Source organism: Natrix helvetica (assembly GCF_964273705.1).
Source record: "Natrix helvetica genome assembly, chromosome: 1".
NCBI classification, from domain to species: domain Eukaryota; kingdom Metazoa; phylum Chordata; class Lepidosauria; order Squamata; family Natricidae; genus Natrix; species Natrix helvetica.
Genome location: NC_138548.1, coordinates 335,346,926 through 335,371,689, shown reverse-complemented (window position 1 = coordinate 335,371,689; position 24,764 = coordinate 335,346,926). Strand labels below are relative to the sequence as shown.

The following is a 24,764-nucleotide window of genomic DNA, read 5'->3' as shown; positions in this document are numbered from 1 at the left end:
GGCATCTAGCAATGTTTGCCTCTCAAGGGACAGCCAAAGAAGAAAGCACTTTGGCTGTGATGGAAGCAGAATCATCTTGTGGAGGGCTCTTTCTTTTGAAATAATTTTCAGGAGATTTTGAGATTCAGAGAAATTAATGTCAATGTGGCATCTGTGCTGGCATGACATCATACAACTGATGCTGAAGCTACCATAAAACCTATATAAATTGAATGAATGAATGAATGAATGAATGAATGAATGAATGAATGAATGATCAGTCAATCAATCCTGTCCGATAACATGTATTAAACTACAATGTTTGGAAGTTGAGGAAGTGGAAAAAGCTGCATCTCACTCATGGAAAACAAAAACCTGGAATAATTGAAAACCAATAATGTGATCACTGTGATGTGGGATTGACCATCAGCAATCGGAACCAAGGCCATGCATGCTGAAGACATTTACATCTTTGAAACACAAGTGCTTAGTGCAGCTGTGCGTTCATCTAACTCCATGTGCTCCCTGGGTTTATAAAATCATGTGGCTTAGATAAACACAGCTTCATGCTTAATGACAGTGACAGACTCAGGCTCTAATCAGCAAACACAGTTTTCCCAAAAGCCAGTATTAACCATTCTGAATACTCTGTGTTCCTTTCAGCACAATTGGGCTTTGAAATAGCTGTCAAGAAGGAGGGATCTTTTGAGTTCCCACAGCCAAAAATAGCATGCAGCTGTTGTGTCATCTCTCTCAGGACCAGAGGGAGAAATATGGTTTCAGGGCTCAACATATTTTAATAATCAGGTTTTAAAAGGCTGTGATTACATCATAAAAGGCAGCTACATTTACACATAAACTACTGTTAACAGAATTGTTGGTTTGATAAGGAGCATTTCCGTGTTCAAATTGGTGCAAAAAAAAGGCAGCGAGTATTTTCTTCAGCCTGGTTCTTTCATGCATATTCCTGAAGGTTTTTGCTTATTCGCTCAGGTATTGGCTGCATTGTCTCATAATTTACACACTGACAAACACTCCCCCCCCCCAATAATAGGAGGAAAATCCTATTGTGCCACTCATGAGCATTTTGTATTCATGAGGACTGCGGCTGTGCAAGGTGTTAAAAGTGATTTAGTCAAATTGACTCTTGGCTGGATGACTGAACAGGAACATTGAAGTATTTAACAATGTTGATGGTATTCAGGGCAAACATTTATCCTCAGGGGAGCGGGAGTTGATAGGACTGATCAAATGCAGGGCCATCTCCTCAATTATTTATGAATTGAGACCCCAATCCAATTCATCACAGCTGGTTTTGACACCATTTAATTATTCAAAATAATCAGCTACACATCTGGAAACTTTGCTTCAGCTGTGTCTGAAATTGCTGCCATTAACGAAAAGGAAGACAGTCATTGTGTGCTTTGGACAATGGACATACCCAGTACTGAAATACTGTTCAGTATATGTTTATTGACCAATGCTGCCTTTGATTGTTTGCCTGGCTGGATTTCTGAATTGCAAATTACCACCAAAGAGAAAGTGAGTACATTTTACCATTGAAATTTCAAGCCCAAAGCCTATGGTAACGATAAACTTAAAAGGAATTTCTAAGAAGAATTAAATTGCATGTTTTAAAGGCTTCCCAGTGAAACAAGAGCCAACTCCATACTTCTGTGGTCTATATTGCTATATTCTACACTATTTTTCAACAGTGGGATCACACTGAAAATAGTCATATCTTGAAAAAAAAAAGTAGCAAATTTATATGTGATGTTTTTCCTGCAAATATGTTTTAAAATGTTCCATTCCTGTTATCCTTTCTGTGTGGCTAAAAATGTTTTTTTTTCATGAGACATTGACAAGATATCCAAGTATTTTAGATAAATGACAAGTTGTCCATCAAGAAAACCCTGATGGACACGGAAGTTGTGACTTCTTGTCAGGCCTGCAGTCATATTCCTTTTAGGATAGTTGGCCTGTCACCCACTCTCTCATTTTACTATGCTGTTTCATTAGTGGGGTAATTGGGAGGGGGAATAGTAAGGAGTAGAATTGTAGAATGTTTTGTTGTCAAAATAAAACATTCCTTTCTAGAAGCCCAAGGTCATTCTTTGTCTCGGCACCTCTGCACTTGACCAAAACTAGATGGATGGAAATGACAGCATAGCAGAGGAAGATTGGACCATGTGCTGACTTGTGGATGTGGAGACAAGTCATGAACTTTCAACTGGGTGGGAACCCCAGGATGTTCTCAGATTTGGGTTTCCCACGGATGTACCAACATGTATTAAATTGGAACTTTGAGGAAAGCTCTGCGTTACTTCTGGATGATATTTGGAATGCTGACACTTCTAATTATAAGAGAGATTCAACAATGGAACCAGAAGTGGAACCATTTGAGTAAAGGCTGGGAGATCATCTATCACAAATGACTATTGCATTAAATAGAAAATTGTATTAAATGGTCTAATGGGATCCTATGATTTTAAGCCTTCTTTACAGTCCCTTCGAGATGGGGAGGAACTGCAAATCTTTTCTAAGAAATTAATTTCAGGAGAGTAGAGCATCCAATGACTCTTCTTAAACTTTATAACCAGTAGAATCAATAAAAGGATCCTTTTGTCAACATATATTAATTGGCCACCAATCTGACGATCTACTCTCTTTTGTATTTTCTTGTTTCACTGAGTCTCTAGTTCTTCTCCACAGAGAAACCTCTATTCAGTGGATTATCAGTGTCACAGACTGTGAATGTTGCAGATGAAAATCCTGTAGCATATCCATCATGATATTATGCAAATCTGTAATATTATGCAAATGACTTTATGATGTACTTTTCAATTTAACAGACAGTCGGGAATAACACTCCTCAATCAGTCCATTAAATAGAGTTTTTGTTATAATTTGAACCTCCGTTAAAAGAGGTTTTCATACATTCAGATTAATAATTGCTCCTGACAAAGGGAATAACAGAATAACAGGACTTGATGACAAATATAAATCCCACCTATTGATGTCTAGCTTCAATACTTTCTTGTAGAAATTCTGGTGTTATTTCTCTCCGGATTCAGTTATATTGGCAACTTCCTTTCTATTTAAAATACTTTTAAAATTTAAAATACAAAAAAGGGAACTTTTTAGTTTCTGAGGAAGATGCCTTTTTCTATCCCCCAAAACTAAAAAAATTAAAATATAGCTTCCTTATATTTTCATACCTCTCTGTTTGTTCTGTCGATATATTAGCTATTCCTCAGTGAGTCAAAAGTAGACTGATGGGTCTTTGTTTCCTCTATAGTGGTAAGCATCCTTGAAAATTGTGTACTGGGAAATAACCTGCTGCTCATTTCACACATCTGTTTAAGTGCTGTCAGAAAAAGAAATGTTGACTTAATAGAGCTTTAGTCTGATAGAACAGAGATCTTATCAGTTCAGCTGTTACACTGATAGGTTTGATAAGATAGATCTCGTTATTTATATTCTGGTCCACGACTCCCAATAAGCATGAGTTGAATTTCTTCTTTGTGGAAGCATGAATATTGACTGCAGAAAAGCATTCCAAATATAAAAATTCAGAGTCTCAGTGTGAATTGTTTGAATAATTCACATATTTCCAGGTGTGTAAACTGAACCACAACTCAAAATTTAATAAAAGTGTATGTCCTGGAAATGATCTCCCCTCCCCCATTGTTATCAATCTATAGTTTTCTACCAGTAATTTCCCAATTTATTACCTTTATTTATTTTTACTCATTTAAATAAACTAAACAAGAATAAATGAGCAGTCTCGCATCAGGGGCTATTGTCTCCTTGCTGCAGCATCAATATGAATCCAGTAGGATGATAACAAAAATCTGAAGCACCTAAAATGGCCTAGCTCTTTCCCCACTTTCCTTCTGCCATTAGGCAGACATTTTTTTATTCAAGTTGCCCTTTGAAGATTGACTTTAATTGTCAGCTGAGTGTTTATTTTTGTTGTTTTTCATTCGTCTCTGTTTAGATTTTAATTATCACATTGTGTCTGGCTGTATTTCACTCCCAGTTGCACTGAGTCTATCTGGGGTTCGATAGTGAAATATAATAAATAGGATTCTGATTTGAATGAATATCAAAACCAAAGGTCACAGGCAAATATGTGACATCCCTCCATTTTTTTTACAAGGAATATTTCAGTGATGCACACTTCTTCCATATCCATTCCCATGTTATTGTCTTAACACAAAGCTGCTCATAAATTAAATAATTACATAAATATATGACCCTAGTTTCTCATTAGTCAGACCCAGCTAAACACATTTGACCAAAACGGTCTGATTATAGTTATAGTATATTATAAGAAAATAGATATCCAGATGAGCATGCCTAAATTTTGTGCTTTACATTTGTCCAATCTTAAACATTTCTACCAGAATGTTTTGTTGAAAGGTTGAATAATAAAGTATACCTTTTTTAGATTTGAAAAGTCCTTGAGATTTTTTTCCATTTTACGATCTTCTAAGTATTTTTTGTAAAATCAGACATTCCTTTGTGAAAATCAGTCACCATCATCATGTTCTTCCATCATTCCAGTGTCCGATATCTATTCCCAGGTCACCTACTCTATTAGCCCAATATGAGCCAGCTGAGACTTCAGCTGAATTAAGAGAGCCATTACCTCTAAAGCATTGCAAAGGTTAATTAAAGTTCCTGACCTTGGAATGGCTTTGCAGAAAAATAATAGACACTGGTAATTTTTCTGAACATTATATAACATTGTAGTGCTTCCATGGCATATATTTAATGTTCTTCCCAAGATGAATTGAGTTATATTTTAAAGAAATTCTAAATCCTCAGTGGTTTGGATCAAATTGCTCCTATAGGCCGTTTTATAATAAAGCAACTACTTTTATGTCTATAGTAGATCAACCAAAAAGGAACTTGAAAATCATGAACAGGATTATTTATTTTTCTGTATAAAATGTTGTGCACACTGACATTGTTCTACATAAATAATAATGACAATTACAAATTACATGCCGTTTTTGTAGTTTATTCCTTTTTTTAATATAAAATGTGACATAGGAATTCATGGTGAAGAGTAAAAATTGAATTGTGGAAGCAGTTCTTTCATTTAAGTAGAAGTAATTGCTTCTGTATTTTCTGAATTTTCTATTATTGAGTTTAATTGGATTATTAAAGATGGAAGCGTTGAGAATAAAATACTATTCCCTTTTCTCTTTTTCTCATTTAACAAAATAAAGACTAGAACAAACTTATATGGATTTTACAACCATAGGGAAGAGACAGAGAGGGGAGTTATAAATGGGTGTCTGTTTTAGTCACTCTAGAAATAGGATTTTTTGAATGCATCATAAATGTAGCCTCTATATATAATTAAATATTTTACTATTATTCAATTATTCATGACATTATCCATGGCCAAAGATGTACACGGCCAATGACCTATACAAAATATATAGGATGTAATATCTATATTTTCTTCTCTGTAACCCTAATGAAAATTCTGTTCCCCATATTCTCAGTCTAAATTGATACTAATTAAAATATTTTGCTATTTCCACATACTTTGCCTCCAATCTGATAGGGAAATTACATAAAAGAATTAGTCCAGCCTCCTCTTATTTCTCTGTGTTGAAATAAGAATAGAAGGGTTTTTATTCCTTCTGGAAAAGGAACAAAATAATTGGCCTTTCTCTACTACTATAATGCTGGAAAGGGGAAAGGGGAAAGGAAAGGAAGGAAAGATAGATGGGGGCATATGACAAAAGACAGGGAGCTTAGATTGGAGGGTCTGGCAATATTTCAAATCACTGCAAAACTGCATTGTCCATAGAAATGCATTAAGAAATCTGTTTCATTGCAAGCCCTAATTTGATCTAGACAACAATCTGTATTTTGCCAGGATTGCCTCCCACACCAAATTTAATACAATTCTGTTCAGCTTTAGGAGAGTTATATTGGTGGATGTTCAAAGTTCTAAGCCCCTTTCAGAATTGCTTTCCAATATTCTGTTTTTTTTTTTAGAAAGAATGGCAGGGGAAGGAAATCATCCAGATCATAGCATCTAGGATTCTTTTTAACTCCTTTATCAGAAGTAGTCATTGAGGCATCTGTATTTTCTTAAGTGTAACAAAATAATATGTTGCATCCAAGTCTAAATGTCTTCTGATTTTGTATTGGGTCTGACACTTTTGTATGTTTCATACACTCCAGGGAATTTTAAACAGAGAACTTGACAATATTCCAAGTTAATGCCCAACTATCTCTCCTATAGAAATGTTTCTGGATCTTTTTTTCTTCCACAGCTCCTGGCTCAATCTGACCAATTTTTAAACTCAGCGTGTCTTTAGTTGTCTTCTTACCATATAACCAAACTTGGTCATATTATAAGTGTCATCTTGCTGATGGGCAAACCAATAGATGAGCAGAGTCCTAATCCTGCAGCCATAATTTCTTTCCCATATTCCATTGGGTTAGAAAGAGTGACGATAGGTGAATTCTTTGGACGGCAGCAATGAGCTCTGACTTGCAAGGCAGACCTTTCTGACATTTTTATATAATCCTGAACTCCATTTCAAGGTAGATATTATTAACATTTCTCTTGGTAATTCCTTCTGGCAATTAGCTCCGATTTTTCTTTGCAGCAGCTGTGCTGTACTGATGACTTCCCTTATTTTGAAGTTTTGGTACTTATAAAGATTAAGATCTCTGTAGGCATCTTTGTAACCTGAAGAGGAAAGAGGGTAACAGATGGCCCTGATAATACCCCACAATTGTAACACAGAAATATAACTCAGCATAACCTATCAAACCAATAACTGTCATACATGTGGTATTCATGTGAGCGGTCCTGTAACAATAACACTTCTCTTGCTAACTGTAGGTATACATGCCACACTCCTCCCCTAGATGTCCACATTCATATAATTTTTAAAATGTTATTATGTTTATTTGCTGCCCATTTCCCATTTTAAATTATAAGATTACACAGCCTGTAATGGATAAGGGAATCAGTATTCACATATGGGATGGGAACAGATTCTAACGGGATATGCAGAAACAAAAAAATTCCCTTGATAGCAATGAGAGGTATTATTTAACAAAATTAAAAATAGCAATACAAATTTTCACAATACACACATGCATATTCCTTGCAAAATCAATGAAAAGAATGGCAACCTCTGCATCTGAACATAAAATAAAGCACTTGGATACAGGAGGGAAAATGATGGACACAAGATAGGTGGATGGATGAAGAGACCTTTCCTCTCTCTTTGGATGGAATTAGTGCCCCAGCTTGCATAGTCTGCATCTTAAGCATATTTCTGTTGTGACCTCACAGCTAAGGATCCCAAAGTCAGCTTTGACTCTTTATCCAAAAATTTTAAGATGTTATGTAAGACTTCTTGGAATATGTCATGTCACTAATGAAATTCTTTCTTGTCATCTTTGTCCCTGTACCATAGTGATTTTCATACTTCTGCTAATTAATTATTACTAGGACTAAAAGCAAAATGCTGTGACAAGAGATTGAAGAAATTATGTATTTGAAGCTTGACAAAAGATGACTGAGATATGTTCTGCAAAGGGCATCACAGAGAAAGATTGCAGATTGCAGAATATTAGATTTAAATTATAGGAAAGCAAATTACAATTGAATGATAGAAAGCAACTACCTAACAGTGGCAGCATTATAATAGGGGAACTAATTAGTCAGGTTATGGGCTCCCCTTCTTTGGATGTATTCAAACAAAGGTCAGCTATCTGCTTAAAATGCTTTAATTTAGATGCAATCCAAGTAATTGGATTGAGAGAGCAAACTGACTCCTTCCAACTATATGATTGTATAAAAGCACTGTCTCTTGTGAGAAAGTTTTATAGCTGTGTGAATGCACAATGAGTACTGAAATCTGTGTATTCACAAATAAACGACAAGTGGTCTTTCTTCATGGCCTTTGTAACATTGGGCAGGAAATCTTATAACAGAATGAAAGACAATACCATTTTGTCAAAGGAAATATCCTCTTTAGAAATCACCCTTTCTGTTGTGTTTCATGAAGACTGAACAGTTTGATCCACACTGTGTCTTGGCAAGGTGTAGTTCAGTTGTGACAGAGACCTGGGTTATTGTCAAGAAAGGAATTCTAAAATTGCCCTCCACTAAAGGAAGACTCTTAACCATGGCTGCTAAGACTTTAGAGAATCACTAGGCTGCAACAGGTTTTGTTAGTATGGATTTTAACAAAAGAAAAAAATAGATGGAGTGTTTAGTGATCAACACTGGGTAGGGAATAAAACAAGGAGTGTAATGGAATATATGAACATGTGTATAAACACTTGTGAGAAGATATTAGACATGTGTTGTAAATATGAATAAGTAAATGATAGATTATTAGATAGATTAGATTGAGAGGGAGGGAGGGAGCGAGATCTGTGGATGGATGGATGGATGGATGGATGGATGGATGGATGGATGGATGGATGGATAAGTGGTAAAATATACACACAAACACTTTAATATGCAATGTAGGTGAAATCTGAATGATCTGGAGCAAATATTAGGTTGCATGCAGACCAATGAATCTCAATTGTAATATAGTAAAAGTAGATTTGATAGAAGGAATTCAGTGAGTGAGTGTGCAGGTGAATCTGATATCATGATAAAGTATTTCCTACAGACATAAAAATGGCTGCAGAATGTTCAAGACATGCACATCTAGTAGAAAGCTAGTGAGCAATATGTGTTCTGTTGCAAGTAATTAATATCAATCAAAAGAAACAAAAACAGCTGTGTGGAATACTATATATTTGTTATATGGAAATTGGTTACGTAAGAACTGTATGTTGCAAGAAAATGGGCTATATAAACAGGGACAAAAGAACTGTGGGTAATAAGACAAATGCAAGAGTCAAAATGATTGGGTATGGTATAAATGTTGATTTAATGAAAACAAAAGACATCAATACAAAAGATGTTCACTGAGGTAATCTGGTCATATAGAGAGAATAAATGAGAATTTAATTATCAGAGTTGAGAGAATGAGGAAAGACACGGTGTAGTAGGAGACTCTCAGAAAGTGAAAGTTACAGTTAAAAGAACCCAAAGTGGTGTATGAAACAGTACATGGTTGTAATGAAAAAAAGAATGGATTGTAAAGATTAAACAATATGGATTGGTATAGTGTGTCATATTGGTATAAAGTAGATCTACTTTTCCTTTGTTCTCTATTTTAATTTTTCATTGCTACTACTTACTATTTTTCTTTTTATAACCTTAACACAAAAGGGAATAGCATGATGATTATTACTGTATATATGTGTGTGTGTGTGTATATATATGTATATTTGAGATACAAATCTGGTTCAATCCATCTTTTTATTTCATAGTGTCTTGTACTGTTTCCTATTGGCTCTGTACAATTGATTAGCCACAAAAAAGGCCTATAGTTACAATGAACCCATTTCTGGGTGTTGTTATGAGAGAAATAGTTACAGCAATGCCCGGGATTTTGCACTAGACTGAATTTTAATCACTGTAGATTTCATCAGCTACTTGGAAGTAGAAAATATTTTTCACAGAACTTGCTGGAATATGTTTACATTGTATTTTGCTGAAAGGATACTCATGGGGAAAAATCAATTATCTCCCAGCATTTCAATATGTTCTGAATGAGCTCTTTGCAAAATGTTTGGCACTTATCTGCCCTTTCAATTTGTTTTCTTAACAGGAAGTGCAGCGTTGTACATCCGACATGAACATCACCGCTGAACATTCCAATCACCCCGACAACAAGCACAAAAACAGATACATCAACATTTTAGCATGTGAGTAATAATGGCCTTCAGAGAAGTCATAAATAACAACAGTAACTGTGTATCTTGTAATGATGCCCCAATTTATCAGTATACTTATTTTTTGTACGATCAAGTCAGTGTTGATTCTTGATGTTGGCCTGAAATAGTTCTTGCAGTTTTCTTGGTAAGATTTTTGGAAGATGCTGGACTTTGCATCCTTCCTAGGGCTGGAAGAGAGTGACTGGTCCAATGTCACCCAGCTGGTGTCATGTATAAGTCTAGAATCTCAGTCTCCCAGTTTTTAGGTTGATGTTTTAATCATTGCACCAAACCAGCTTTCTATCACTATACTTAAAATAAAATAATAACATTTCAACAAATGGATAATATCCTTCTTTCAGGCCTGTTTTCTGAGATAGATAATGACAATCTTTTGACATTAAAAATATATAGATTTAGTCTAGAAGAGTGACTTGAAGACGTTCATAGCTCAGTGTTCTAGATTAATTTTTTTCCCAATGTGATACTAATTTCCAAAAAGTCTTTAATAGAGTGGAGATTCATTAAAAGAATAGGATTCAATTCTGATAAGTAGAATTCTACTCACATATTCCTTTCTTCTGCACACATTGAATTTTTTTTAAACTGCACTAAACCAGTCTCCAGGGAGATATTCACTTTTCCTGCCATGATTTGAAATAAATATCAATTTTGAACGAGAACATTGCCAAAATTCTGATGCAGTCTCATAAAAGTCATTTTCCTCATGTTTGTCTCTGAAAATTTCCAAGTTTTCAGAATGGAAATGTCCCCTTTCTGGGACTTCTGTTAACAGAAGCTTAATTGGATCTCACCAAATTATTTTCCTGATTGTCTTTGGCATTCCATTGTACCCCAAATTGATTAATAACTTTGATATTAACAGGTGTTCCAAGAAAACAGTCAAAACACTTTGATCAGCAACTGAGAAAATGCTTGCTATTTGTTGAACAACTTATTTTTAGATCAATTCAATTCCTCGGTAACATTTACTGACACGAGAGAGAATTGGCTTTTCAGTTCTTCCCTTAGTCAATCATCTACGAAAAAAGAAAAATGTGCCAGGCTTACTTTCTTAAGTTTGTACTTTCCTTGTTCTTTTCTGCAGATGATCATAGTCGAGTGAAACTAAGACCTTTACCAGGAAAAGATTCAAAGCACAGCGACTACATCAATGCCAACTATGTTGACGTGAGTTGTTTTGTTACTTCCTCGGCTCTCTTGAGAAATCTTGTCCCTCAGAAGAAACAGAAACTCCTAATGCATGCAGAACTTTTCATTTTTCAATTTCAACTCCAAACTCCTCAAATGTTCAGTAGAAAAGAGCTCTGCTCTGGAGAGGTATACATTATTAATATGATTGCTATTGCAGATACTTTTATCTTACATACTATTGTGATTTCCTTTGAAGGGTTACAACAAAGCGAAAGCCTACATTGCCACCCAGGGCCCTTTAAAGTCAACATTTGAAGATTTTTGGAGAATGATTTGGGAGCAAAACACTGGAATTATCATCATGATTACAAACCTTGTGGAAAAAGGAAGAGTAAGCAGAATAGCCTACATTTATTACCATAACATTTTTCTCAGCTCTGTGAAAATTCTGTGAGATGTGTGATCTTTTTTCAGTTTTGCTAAGGAGTTGCATTGGTTTCATTGTAACATAAACTGTAATAACAAATCACTACCATGTTTCTCTGAAAATAAGACAGGTTTATTTTCTTTTGACCCCCCCAAAAATAAGCGCTTGGCCATATTTTTGAGGAGGTCTTATTATTTTTGAAGTTCAGGAGACGGCGAGCATGATCACCTCATGGCTGCTGCTGTGTTGATATATTTTTGGAGAGGGCTTATTTTGGGGTGGGGGTCAAAAGAAAATAAACCTGTTAATAAGAGGGCTTATTTTAGCACATGCACTCAAAAGCCTGACTGGGGTTATTATCCAGGGAGGTCTTATTTTTGGGGAAACAGGGTATATGAAGCATTTCTGCTATGGGTAGCCTATAACAGACACGACATGAAAGTAATTTATTTCCTGCATAATACAGTGTTTAATTAATATAACTAACACCATTTGCTAGGAGTTCCTAGGCAGATCAGCAGAGGAGAGGTTCCATGCAAGGGTCAGGCGCATGTGCTTACACATGCAACTCCTTGGAGCTACACACGCAAGCATGCATATCCGCCACTCACACATGGAGCTGTGCACACAAGCATGAGTGTCTACCAGGTGTGCAAATGGAACTGCGCGCACACACTCACTTACCCGCCATTTGCATGACTGGTTCCCAACTGGCTGCAGTCCAGTAGTGGGCCCCAGCCCAGCCGCTAGGGATCTCTGTCTTAAAAGAACAATGGGGTAAAAAGAATAAGATTCATTAGCTAACATTGACTGAACTGGATTGCTGCTAGAAAAATAAATTTAAAAAACCACTTCCAAAATTTTTGTAGCTCATGAAAAATAAGACCTAGAAAACTAAGTTTGAAATTGGTACATTCCAGTTCAATTCCAGACATATATATATAAATAAATAAATAAATAAATAAATAAATAAATAATATATATATATATATATATATATATATATATATATATATATATATATATATATATATATATATATACACGCTATCATTCTATAAAAATATAATCAAAACAATTCACAGTAGTATTGGAAAACAACATATAACTAAGACTAGAACAGATAAAAGCCAGATAAATGACAAAATATATAAGGCATTAACAAAAATTAAATTATACCAGGACTGATGAATTGTGTAAAAGTGTATCAGATAATCTATATATGTATTAGATTATAAACAATATTTCACAAATAATGTCCTAGCAATTGTTAAATGTAATAACCTATCCATAAAATACAATTCTTAAAAATTAAAAAAACATCATAAGCAGTTTTTCCAGAAAAACTAAAAAAAGAGAAATATAGCTCTTTTATTCAGCCAGATCTCTGATTGAATGCTCCTTAATTCAATTCTGGCATCACACAGACTTTTAACATTTTATGTTGTTCTTCTTTCCTCAGAGAAAATGCGACCAATATTGGCCAACTGAAAACAGTGAGGAATATGGCCATATCATTGTCACACTGAAGAGCACAAAAGTACATGCTTGCTACACTGTCCGCCGCTTCACAGTCAGGAATGCAAAAATGAAAAAAGTGAGCAATATCATTACACTACATTGGTTCAAAAATAAATTCCCATTTGGGATGTTGTTACTGAGTGTGACTCATTCATACATACATACACTATTCGAAGATTGTTGTGATCGCAAGACTCTCTCTACAGTGTACAACGAAGCAGAAAGGGCCAGAAAACCAAGAACTATGCAATGCGCATAGCAGAAAATCAAATTGTATGTCTTTGCAATTTGACAAGGCTTGGGAAGTTAAGAATGTTTAATGGCTGAGTGAAATGAGTACAATAATTGAAATTACAAGTGAATGAAAAAGAAAACAGTTCGTCAACATCTTTTTTTTTCAAATTTGACACTGTTGAACAAGGAATTTATATTAGGCATCATAAATTACTGTAATGGTTTTCTGAGTAGACTCAACATCAAAAATAAGCAAATTAAACAAAACAAGAGTTTTGTTAGATTTTAAAAATGTATACAAATTGCCAAATAGTTTACATACATTTCCTATCAGTCCAATCATTATAGTCAAGGATTACAGAGATTGTAGTCCAGTAACTTTGGGAGAGCCAATTTTTGCTACTCTTAAATTCAAGTGAAATACAGCTATGAACCTGAAAGACATAGATCAATTTTATCTTACTCAGTTGCATTTTGGAGGATAGTTTTCAATTCATGTCAGGCTGCAAGAACTTAATTTGAACTATCTCTTATAAACTGATATGTTAGCCCAATAATGCGAAATTACGAAGGTTGCCTTGTAAAGCAAAGTATATCTCAATTGTTAGATAATAGTGTTATATTAGATTTTACATAAAATCCTTAAATTATAGCACCATTGAGTTTATTCTGCTCTAGTGTGTCCAGAGAGAGCTGAACATAAAAGGAAAAAATGTGAGCACAAGGAAACCCTGATGTTAATTAATATTAATATTTTCTACTTGTATGTTTCATGACTTCTGGATCAAAAGGGGAATCCCAAAGGACGTCAAAACGAAAGGACAGTCATTCAGTACCATTACACACAGTGGCCTGACATGGGAGTACCTGAATATGCACTTCCCGTGCTGACGTTTGTGAGAAGATCCTCTGCAGCCAGAACTGCTGAGATGGGTCCAGTAATTGTACATTGCAGGTATGCTTGGACATTGTCAATCCATTCTTGTTGATCACGGATGTCAAATTCGCCACATCACGTGATGTCAGGCGATGGATAGTGACATTTTTGTCTTCATGGAACTGGGGTGGGCATGGCATGCCTGTGACACATCTGGCCCGCAGGCTGCTAGTTTGACACCCCTAGTGTAACTATTCTATTCTATCCAACTTCTTCCCTCAAAACGACGCTATAGGGCACCCCACACCAGAACAACTAGACACAAGGACAGTTTTTCCCCGAATGCCATCACTCTGCTAAACAATTCCCTCACCACTGTCATATTACCTACTAAGACTGTATTACTATCATTCTTCTCTTCCTTCCTAGTACCTATCTCTTCCCACTTATGACTATAATCATGTTGGTATGGAGATATGCAGTGGAGATATGCAGTGGAGTACCCCAAGGCTCTGTTTTGGGCCCAGTACTCTTCAACATCTTCATCAATGATTTGGATGAGGGAATAAATGGGGAACTCATCAAATTTGCAGATGACACCAAGCTGGCAGGAATAGCCAACACTCCTGAAGACAGGCTTAAGATACAGAAGGATCTTGACGAATTTGAACATTGGGCACTATCTAATAAAATGAAATTCAATGGTGAAAAGAGTAAGGTTCTACATTTAAGCAACAAAAACGAAATGCACAGGTACAGTATAGGTGGTACCTTGCTCAACAGTAGTAACTGTGAAAGGGATCTTGGAGTCCTAGTGGACAACCATTTAAATGTGAGCCAGCAGTGTGCAGCAGCTGCCAAAAAAGCCAACACAGTTCTAGGCTGCATCAACAGAGGGATAGAATCAAGATCACGTGAAGTGTTAATACCACTTTATAATGCTTGGTACTGCATTTAATTTTGGTCACCACGATGTAGAAAAAATGTGGAGACTCTAGAAAGAGTGCAGAGAAGAGCAACAAAGATGATTAGTGGACTGAAGACTAAAACATATGAAGAACGGTTGCAGGAACTGGGTATGTCTAACTTAAGAGAAAGAAGGACTAGGGGAGACATGATAGCAGTGTTTAAATATCTCAGGGGTTGCCACAAAGAAGAGGGAGTCAAACTATTCTCCAAGGCACCTGAGGGTAGAACTAGAAGCAATGGGTGGAAACTAATCAAGGAGAGAAGCAACTTAGAATTGAGGAGAAACTTCCTGACAGTTAGAACAATTAATCAGTGGAACAGAAGTTGCCTCCAGAAGTTGTGAATGCCCCAACACTGGAAGTCTTTAAGAAGATGTTGGATAGCCATTTGTCTGAAACGGTATAGGGTTTCCTCCCTAGGCAGGGGGTTGGATTAGAAGACCTCCAAGGTCCCTTCCAACTCTTCTATTGCATTATTGTATTGTATTGCTTGTATCTTTAAAATTTATATTGTTTTATTTGTTTTCTAGTATAATTTGATTGCTTATTAGTAACCTATGACTATCACGTGTTGTGTTTTATCATTCTTGATTATTGTATTCTATTTTATTTTTCTTTATATACACAGAGAGTATATGCACCAAAGACAAATTCCTTGTGTATCCAATCACACTTTGTCAATAAAGAATTCAAGTCTATATATCCATCAGCTGTTCTTTTAACTGCTGACTTTTTTTTACAAATTACAATGAGTCTAAATGCATTTAGCAACATAATGACAATGATGGCATTCGATACCAAAATGTGTGGCTACCCTCACCACAGTAACAAAAAGTACATATTGCAGAGAGAGTTGAGTCTGAGACACTATATTATTTTTCCAAGCTCATTCATGGAAGCTAGGATTAAACCAAGTAACTATCATACTTATGACGTCATCTGGTTCTGGATTTTTATTTTTTTACTAACTTAAATTATTCTAGAAAAACGATACTGAAAAACAGTGTCACAAGTAGGCACAAAGCTAAACAAAAGACATGTTGTAAGGGAAATGGGTATATTTCCAATCATGAGATTTTTTAATGTATCCTGATTGCCAAAAAGAGTTTGGGTTTCCTGGTGTAGGTATTAGCATACTTATTTTTTCTTCTAAATGGGAAAACAGAAACCATCTGAAAAGGTTTATCATCAGTACTTGAACTCAAAATTTTTCTGCATGCTTCATTTGGTAAAATTCATTCTTCTGAATTGAAAAGGATGTTATGATATACAGTGAAAACGTTTGATATATCAAAAGGGGGGAAATTACAGAACACTGTTCCAAGTGTCATTCATTCTGAAGTTGCTGTACTACTATAATTGGTTTCTAACTGATTTACAAAGTAAGCTTTCCCATGAAGTCAGCTTTGAAATTAAATAATTGTAAGCATTCCCAAAAAAACTGATCTAAAAATTGAAACTCAGTAATCATAGAACAATTGGAAAGCAGATTTGGATCATCCTGAGTTTTTCACTAGCGGGGAAATAGCTTCCATATATTCCCTCTACGAGGCTAGTTCCTCCTGAAAATCGCATTAATACGCACTGTGACATAGGAAGATCCCTAAATGTGAGGCGAAGGCTGTGATGAAAGAGTGTTTTGTTAGCATGCAAAGAAAGATCTTAAACAAGAAAGATAAAGGAAGAGAGAGGCACTTGACAGTTGAATATAAGAGAAAGAGAAAGAAAACACAAGACATTTTTATCTTCAAAGAAAAGTCTTGAAGTCCTTCTGGCAAAGCAAACATTTAATCAACCACAGAGAGGTTTATTGGTTGAAGTAATACAATTTATACTAGAACCATTTACATGTATCATTTGAGGTGCTGGCAATGATATCTCTAAAGGATATAAACTTAGGATACCTTAAGGCATTTTGTCAAAATTCCCCAGTGAACTTGGTTTCATCACCAAAGCATATACCAGGATGCCAATTTTGGGATTACGCCCAGCATCCCAAGCCATATCCTATTCCATTTGAAGAAGTTCAGGTTGAACATTGCTTACAGCACTTCCATGGTTGTTATGAAAATTAGTATTAGCGTCAAGGCATTCTTTCTTAATATTTAATTATGTTTTCTACTGCTTTATTTCTTTTCTTTTGATTGGGGTTTTAGTGCTGGTGTTGGCAGGACTGGTACCTACATTGTAATAGACAGTATGCTGCAACAAATAAAAGACAAAAGCACAGTTAATGTCTTGGGTTTCCTGAAACACATCAGGACACAGCGCAACTACCTCGTCCAGACGGAGGTAAGAATCAGAAACGTAGTCATTGTGATTCCTGCAGTCAGTCGCTATCAACTAAATGTTGTTGTATGAAGTTTGATTATTGCATTTACTACTAAAATAACACAGTTTCCAGATTAAATTTCTTGTGTGTGTCTGTTTGCTTTGCAAGTGTATATAAAGAAGCAATATGTACCATCAAGTCAATGTTGATTCTTAGTGACCACATAGATATACTCATCCATACTTATGAATGAGTATATTCAGACATATTGTTTTTCATTTACAGGCAGTCCTTGACTTACAACCATTCATTTAGTGATAATTTAAACTTACAACTGGACTGAAAAAAGGGACTGATGACTGGTTCTCACACTTTAAACCATTATAACTTCCCTGCAGTCATGAAATCAAAATGTGGGTGCTTGGCAATCAGCATATATTTACAATGGGTGCAGCATCCCAAGGTCTTATGATCGCCATTTGAAATCTTTCCAGATGGCTTCCAACAAGCAAAATCAATGGGTGAAGCCAGAGTCCCTTAACCACTATGAGATTCCCTTAACTGCAGAGATTTATTTAACAACCATGGCAATCATAGTCATAAATTCAGGCACAACTCATTTAACAACTGCATTGTTTAGGAACAGAATTTTGAATTCCAACTTTAGTCATCATTTGAAGACCACCTGTATGTAAAAGTCAGAATGAACTAAGTGCTTAATAAATTGTTTAGGATGAAGTCGAGGGAGGGGGAAACAGTATACAGACCCCAAATTTCAAAAATTTCAATATTGCCAAGATTGGCTGTATTAGCATTATTTGCACAACCATTTTAGAAAAGTTAGAGAAAAAGGTTGACAGAAGTCATCTCATAATTCCACTTTTTTAAAACTCATAACACTATTTTAGTTTGATCAAAGTAAACAGAGAGAGGCGATTTAGGTTAGACACAATGGAAGAAATATTACAGATGTTGGGGGAATGGTTAATAAACAAGCAGCGGAGAAAAACAAAAGGAAAAATGCTCCGGAAATAGAACCATCAAAGCTATGTAGGTAATATTTGGTCCAAGGCTATTGCTAATATCCTGTCTTGCATGACTCAAAAGCACTTGTATTTCATTCAGAACAGAGTCCATACATGCCCATCTCTCTTTGCTTTCTTTAGGAGCAGTACGTTTTCATTCATGATGCCTTGTTGGAAGCCATTCTCGGGAAAGAGACTGAAGTTTCTGCCAATCAGCTACATAGCTATGTCAATAGCATTCTTATACCTGGCATTGGAGGCAAGACTCGATTAGAGAAACAGTTCAAGGTAAATTTTGACATTCACTGCATGGATCTTGATCAAAGTATTTCAGGTTTATACCTACCTTGCATCGCACTCCTGTCAGAAGCGCTGTATTGACACTTCTGGATTGAAAGGTGGTATCACCGTTACCCGGGGGACACCGAGTTAGGGACCTCTTTCATGACCCCGCAGGATTTGGAGCGAAGGATGAATGCTCACCCCACCCCATGGCAGCAGTAGCGTCTCAAACATGGACTTGCTAACTTCCAACCCAGTGTCCTAACTACACAAGCCACTGTGTTCCAATATACCTACATGATTTGTCAATCTTAGTTTTGAATGGTTTTCACTGTTATAGCTGCCCTACCTAACAGTGTTGATACTTAGGTCATTCAAGTACTTTGAGACAATTGAAATGGTAGGATTGATCATATCCTTACATCATGGTTTAGCCTTGCAGAATCTGCTCTACGATAATGCTCTCTGTGATTCTCTCATAATGACGTTTCCCACCCACCCTTAGAGAATTAAGTCTAAAATTAAAACTAGATATGTTAATCAAAAAAATAGGGGTCTATACTAGCATAAGGTAGAGGGGATCTTTAAAATATATTTTCAGGAAACTGAAGCTGATAGCAAGGGGGGGAAAGGTAGAATTTGCTTTGTGTTTGCAATGTTATTAACTAAAATAGGTTACATTAAACTTATCAAATACTTAACATAATCAATACAATGTCTTATTTTATCCAAAAATGGCACATCAACATAAACACCATTCTTTTGCTCTTCTGCTGTCATCTTTGGAGCTCTGGGGGTAACATAGCATGCCTTCTTCCTACCAATGTAATGAAATAGATTGCTTAAAGACCACAATTGGGATTGGCAATTCCATTGCTCAGCGATGCTGTCTCTGAGTGAAGCATCACATGACAATGACATGCTTATAATGTCTCTTCCCATTTGGTCATTAAGCAAGACATCATGTGATTGCAGATTGCAATTTTACCACCAGCTTCTCCATTGACTGCTGGTTCTGAAGTCCACAAATGGCAATCTCATGACCATGGCGATGCCTGTCAATTGCAAAGTACTCAAATGTTGATCATGTGACATTTGGCCTTAAAGTTGCTTTTTCAGGCAGTCATAACTCAAACGGTTATTAAACAGGGCAGTCATTATGTGAGGTTTACATGTACAGTATTGCAAGTATAAAGATACTTTTTTTAAAAACAGAGTTTCACAGTCACTTCCTTGAAGCTTGGATATATCAAACAGATATTTACTATTCATTCGCAACACATATTGGCTACCTAAAATTGCCTACAAGATAAGATTTAGGCATACATATAATTTCACCTATCCAATGATCTTGTCCATATCTTCACAGAATTTGAAAATACCAAATGTATTTATCAGGATCAGTCAGCTATGGAATCAAAACTGGAATTGTGAGGGGATTTAAATGCAAAGTGTTCCACAAATTGGTCACAACTGTTCATTTTGCACAATGGATAAATTACAAAATTTATCTGGCAAACGAAATAAATTATCTTAAGTAAGGTGGAAGGGGGTCATTTCAATCCTGAGCTACAAATATTCTCCTTTATTGGTATCCTAAGTAAGTTGATATTAATTGCAATGTTTAAGATTCCCAGTAAGTAGGAGGAAAAATTAGTCAAGCACATCTTTGTTTAATGTTTTACAAAATAAAAAGTTTTACTTTCAAGGGTGATGTTTTTGTTGTACGTGTTTTCACTTTATATCTTCTGGAAAAGCTAAACTGAACTTGTCAAACTAAGATGAAATAGAATGTTATTTATTTAAAAATGAGAATTATATAGGCAGGAACCAATAAATATTTGTATAAATAATTTTAATGCAGGGTATTTGATTCTTTTTAGTATTCTGAATTCTTTTAACAGTGACAATACATTTTAGTTTTCTAAACATTATTCCCCCCCCCCCCCAAAATAGAAAAATATAATGCAGGTTTATGTTTTAAAAGACTGATCAAGAATTAATCTTGTTCCTTTTCTGTTTAAATTTTGCAGCTGGTTATGCAATGCAATGCAAAATACATAGAATGCTTTAGTGCCCAAAAAGATTGCAACAAAGAGAAGAACAGAAACTCATCAGTAGTGCCATGTAAGATCTCATCTTTGAATTTGATTCTTGCTCTGCATAACTTCATTCTGCTAACTGTTAAAGTATATTTGCTTTAAGTGGGACAGGGAATGAATTCAATTGCTTTATATTCCAGAGTCAAGGTTGACTAGAACTCTTCTGCTAACCTGCATACAGACCAAACACCAATACTTGAATTTGAGATGCCTGATTAAAAGTTGGCTTGGCAAAATACTTTTGGTTTTAACCAAAATATAATTGCTCTGGAACACTTGTACTGTAGCATAATTCAGTTACCCTGGTCCTTGCATGAAGAACTGTTAATGATTTTCATAAATTCTAAAAGCCTTCTAATAAAGAGTCTTCTAGAGTTGGTCTACATGCCGTTTCCTGAAAACGTTTCCAGGGTAAATAAAAGTTCAGTTCAACATGGACAGGGTACCCCAGCAGGGTTGTTGTTGTTTTGAGGTATAGTGGAAAGGGTGAGGTTGTTTGTGCTGATGATAATACTGTGTACGTGTATGAGGAGGGCAACAGAGAGTCTGGATTTTTTTTAACTGATTCCACAGCCTGAAAAAGTTTGAAAATCCTTGTTTTCAATGAGGTTCATGGAGTTAGTTTCCATTGGGTGGTTTTGACACTAGAACACAGCACAAGTAACATTTTATTTCAGAAATTATCTTTTCATGTGAATTTTTATCCATTTAATAATCTGTGCTATTTTATCATCCAAATCAGATCCTGAGAAAACTAGATTTTGTTAAAATAATCCTACTGTGATGATTAAGGTCTATTTGACATATAATTTATTTGTTTGATGCTGCAGCTGAGCGAGCAAGGGTAGGACTAGCACCATTACCTGGCATGAAGGGAACTGATTACATTAATGCCTCATATATCATGGTAAGATAATAGTCATTTACCTTTGAGTAAATCTAGAAAAAACAACCAAATATTCAATTGTTCTGTCTCTATAGATTGTTCTGTCTTGTTAAAAATTACATTTCCTTTGCTTATAAGAGATCTGTATTGAGCATTAGAGATTAGAGATTTCTGCCTACAATTTTAAAAAAATAGTTTGCATAAATTAAAAATTAAGGCAGTCTGTCCTATGCCCCCTTGGAAAGGAAGGCTAGACAGTAGTTAAACAGTTATGTTCAACCCAACATGAATTGGTTGCATGTTTTAGAAGAATAAATTATGCCAAGCTAATATGTTCATTAATAGTGTATTTTGCATTATTATTCGACATGTCTCTGTGCAATCTCATTTTAAGCTGCTTAGAGTTGTTAGATTGAAGCCGCATTGAAAACCAAGAGATACATAAGCAAAACATTATAGTGCAGGAATATGTAAAACTTTCTAAATTACAATCAAAATATTGTCCTTATTATCAAATAATTATTGTCAAATAATCAAAATACAATCAAAAACAAATATTGTTTTTATTTGAAAAAATAGTTCACTTATTTATTCCTTTAAAGTACAACTGATCATGTTAGCATGTATTCTGAAAATTATAATTTTTGGTAGAATCCATTCAATTAAGGATACACATTTATAATTTTCTTTAAAGTTTATTTTAAAAGTTTATATGGCAGGAAGAGAGAGAGAATGAGAGACTGAAACTCACTGACTGACTGATCATGTGGCTAAGAACAATCCATATAAAACATTACAAAATCTCTACAAACAAAACAAAAACACAAGTAAAATAATATATAATGTTCTTCAGTATTGTTATTCAGATGAATTAACCAGTAAGTTCTCATTAAAATTTAGCCATTTAATTATTTTGTCTTTACCCAAGGTGTTTAATGTTTCCAAACCATTCCATTCATGAAAAAATTGCTGTTGTTTTTTTCTTTTAAAGGGCTACTATCGGAGCAATGAGTTCATCATAACACAGCATCCCCTGCCACATACAACTAAAGACTTCTGGAGAATGATCTGGGATCACAACGCACAGATCATTGTCATGCTTCCAGATAACCAGAGTTTAGTAAGTCATTTCATTTCATATGCTGCATATTGGTATGGTAACACAATAAAAAACAACCAGATTATTTACCTGCTTCTCCCTCAATTTCTATGAAAATTATAGCCAGACAATACAATTTTGTAATCCAGATTACAAAGAAGTTGTATGCAAAGAAGTTTGAGAGCACCTGGATAGCTGAGGACAGGAAAGTTTGTACATCTTCCGGTAACAGTAGAGGACCGTGGTGGCAAACCTATGGCATGCAGAGCCATCTCTGTGGGCATGCGCGCCGTCGCCCCATCCCAGCTCTATCGTGTTTCTCGGTATCATTTGCAGGACTAAAAAAAAAAATGCGCGAAACAGCATTCCACCTTTGTGGCAGTCCATTTCCTGCTCCTGCCTCCATGGGCTGCCCCTTGCGAAGCCCACTGAAATTTAGCACACTTCAGAATGGGGGAGACGGGGTCCCCTCCTTCTCCTGGAGTCCATTACGACATGGAACCACAATGTGACCCTGCATCGGTGTGGGCTCACTCTTGCCTCCCGATTGCTTTTTCTGTAGAGCTGCCTGTGTTGAGATGCCCCGCTAGCCAGCTGGGCTTTGCCTCTCAGCCGTCGAGCTGAGCATGGGTGCGCTGCTCCTGGGCTCGTCGGCCTCCAGACATTGGATTCCCAGCACCCAGCACCACTTCAGCGGTTCCTTTCCTTCCCCAGGGGGGAGAGAGAGAGGGAAAGAGAGGAGGGGAGAGAGAAACAGAGGTAGGCAGGGAGAGAGAGAGAAAGAGAGGGAGGGAGGGAAAGAGAGAGAGAAACAGAGAGAGGAAGGGAAAGAGAGAGAAACAGAGGCAGAGAGAGAGAGAGAAGGGGAAGGAAAGAGAAAGGGGAAGGGGAAGAGCGAAAGGGAGGGAAAGAGAGAGGTGGGATGAAAAGAGAGAGAAAGAGGGGGAGAGGGGGTTAAAGGGAAAGAAATGGAGGGAGGGAAAGAGAGAAGTAGAGGGAAAGAGAGAGAGAGGGAGAGAGAAACATAGAGAGGGAGGGAAAAGAGAGAAAAGGAGAGAGAGGAGGGAGAGAGAGAAGGAAAGAGACAGAGAGAGAAACAGCAAGGCAGAGAGAGGGGAGAGGGAAAGAGAGAGGGAGGGAAAGAGAAATGATATTACAAAAGTTTTTTTTCCATTGTTGCTAAACTTAATATTTCAAAAGCAGAAAACAATGAAGGGGCATAAAAGTGCATTTATCATATTTTTCTTAGAACAATCAGCTCAATTCTCCCATGTTTATCATTATTTTAGGTAGTAAAACCTCAATATAGAAATAGAATAGAATAGAAATTTAATTTGTTAGCCGCACCCTCTCCGCAAGGGACTCGGGGCGGCGTACAATAAAATATACATACATACATATAAACATAAAAATACACACATATACATACATATACATACATGCATGGAGGAGGTAATAATTAAAAATACATTACATTAATAATAATAAAAATTAAATTAGTCATTAAAATATCCCGAAATAATAATACAATTTTAAAAAAGGACTGTCAGGAGGAAAAGGATAAACTACGGTTGAGCCAGGCCAGACAGTTGAAAGAGGTGGGTCTTGAGCTTTACACGGAAGGAGCGGAGATCGGAAGTAATCCTGATATCAAGGGGGAGGTCATTCCACAGGGCTGGGCCCATCACAGAGAAGGCCCTGCTCCTGGGTGTCGCCCCCCGACACTGTTTAGCGGACAGCACCCGGAGAAGTCCCTCTCTGTGTGAGCGGATTGGTCGTAGGGATGTATGGGGCAGGATGCGATCCCGCAAGTAACTAGGTCCTGTGCCATGGAGCGCTTTAAAGATCATAATCAGAACCTTGAAATGCACCCGATAGACCACAGGAAGCCAGTGCAGCTCGCGCAGGAGAGGTGTTACATGGGAGTACCTAGTCCTCCCCATAATCACCTGCGCGGCCGCATTCTGGACCAACTGTAGTCTCTGTGTGCATCTCAAGGGAAGCCCCATGTAGAGAGCATTGCAGTAGTCCAGGCGAGACGTCACCAGCGCATGGGTGACTGTGCGCAAGGCATCCCGGTCCAATAAGGGGCTCAATTGGCAC

At 36.4% G+C, this 24,764-nt stretch overlaps 1 protein-coding gene and 1 long non-coding RNA gene across 7 annotated transcripts in view; one reads left to right on the top strand and one right to left on the bottom strand.

Annotated features, from left to right (window-relative positions):
* The window catches only part of PTPRG (protein tyrosine phosphatase receptor type G), a 772,027-nt gene that overhangs the window by 737,608 nt on the left and 9,655 nt on the right, over nucleotides 1-24,764 (top strand). For all 6 annotated transcript variants that reach the window (XM_081935636.1, XM_081935635.1, XM_081935639.1 and 3 more), the window contains 10 exons: nucleotides 9,708-9,804; nucleotides 10,922-11,004; nucleotides 11,225-11,359; nucleotides 12,858-12,992; nucleotides 13,942-14,105; nucleotides 17,152-17,287; nucleotides 18,434-18,580; nucleotides 20,608-20,701; nucleotides 21,507-21,583; nucleotides 22,554-22,682. In XM_081935636.1, coding sequence (XP_081791762.1) covers nucleotides 9,708-9,804; nucleotides 10,922-11,004; nucleotides 11,225-11,359; nucleotides 12,858-12,992; nucleotides 13,942-14,105; nucleotides 17,152-17,287; nucleotides 18,434-18,580; nucleotides 20,608-20,701; nucleotides 21,507-21,583; nucleotides 22,554-22,682 — 1,197 coding nt within the window. The remainder of the gene's footprint in view (nucleotides 1-9,707; nucleotides 9,805-10,921; nucleotides 11,005-11,224; nucleotides 11,360-12,857; nucleotides 12,993-13,941; nucleotides 14,106-17,151; nucleotides 17,288-18,433; nucleotides 18,581-20,607; nucleotides 20,702-21,506; nucleotides 21,584-22,553; nucleotides 22,683-24,764) is intronic.
* The window catches only part of LOC309383281, a 48,553-nt gene continuing 33,275 nt past the window's right edge, over nucleotides 9,487-24,764 (bottom strand). The window contains exons 2-3 of the long non-coding RNA XR_014173814.1: nucleotides 12,080-12,155; nucleotides 9,487-10,853 (exon numbers count right to left, since the gene is read on the bottom strand). This is a non-coding gene — a long non-coding RNA (uncharacterized lncRNA). The remainder of the gene's footprint in view (nucleotides 10,854-12,079; nucleotides 12,156-24,764) is intronic.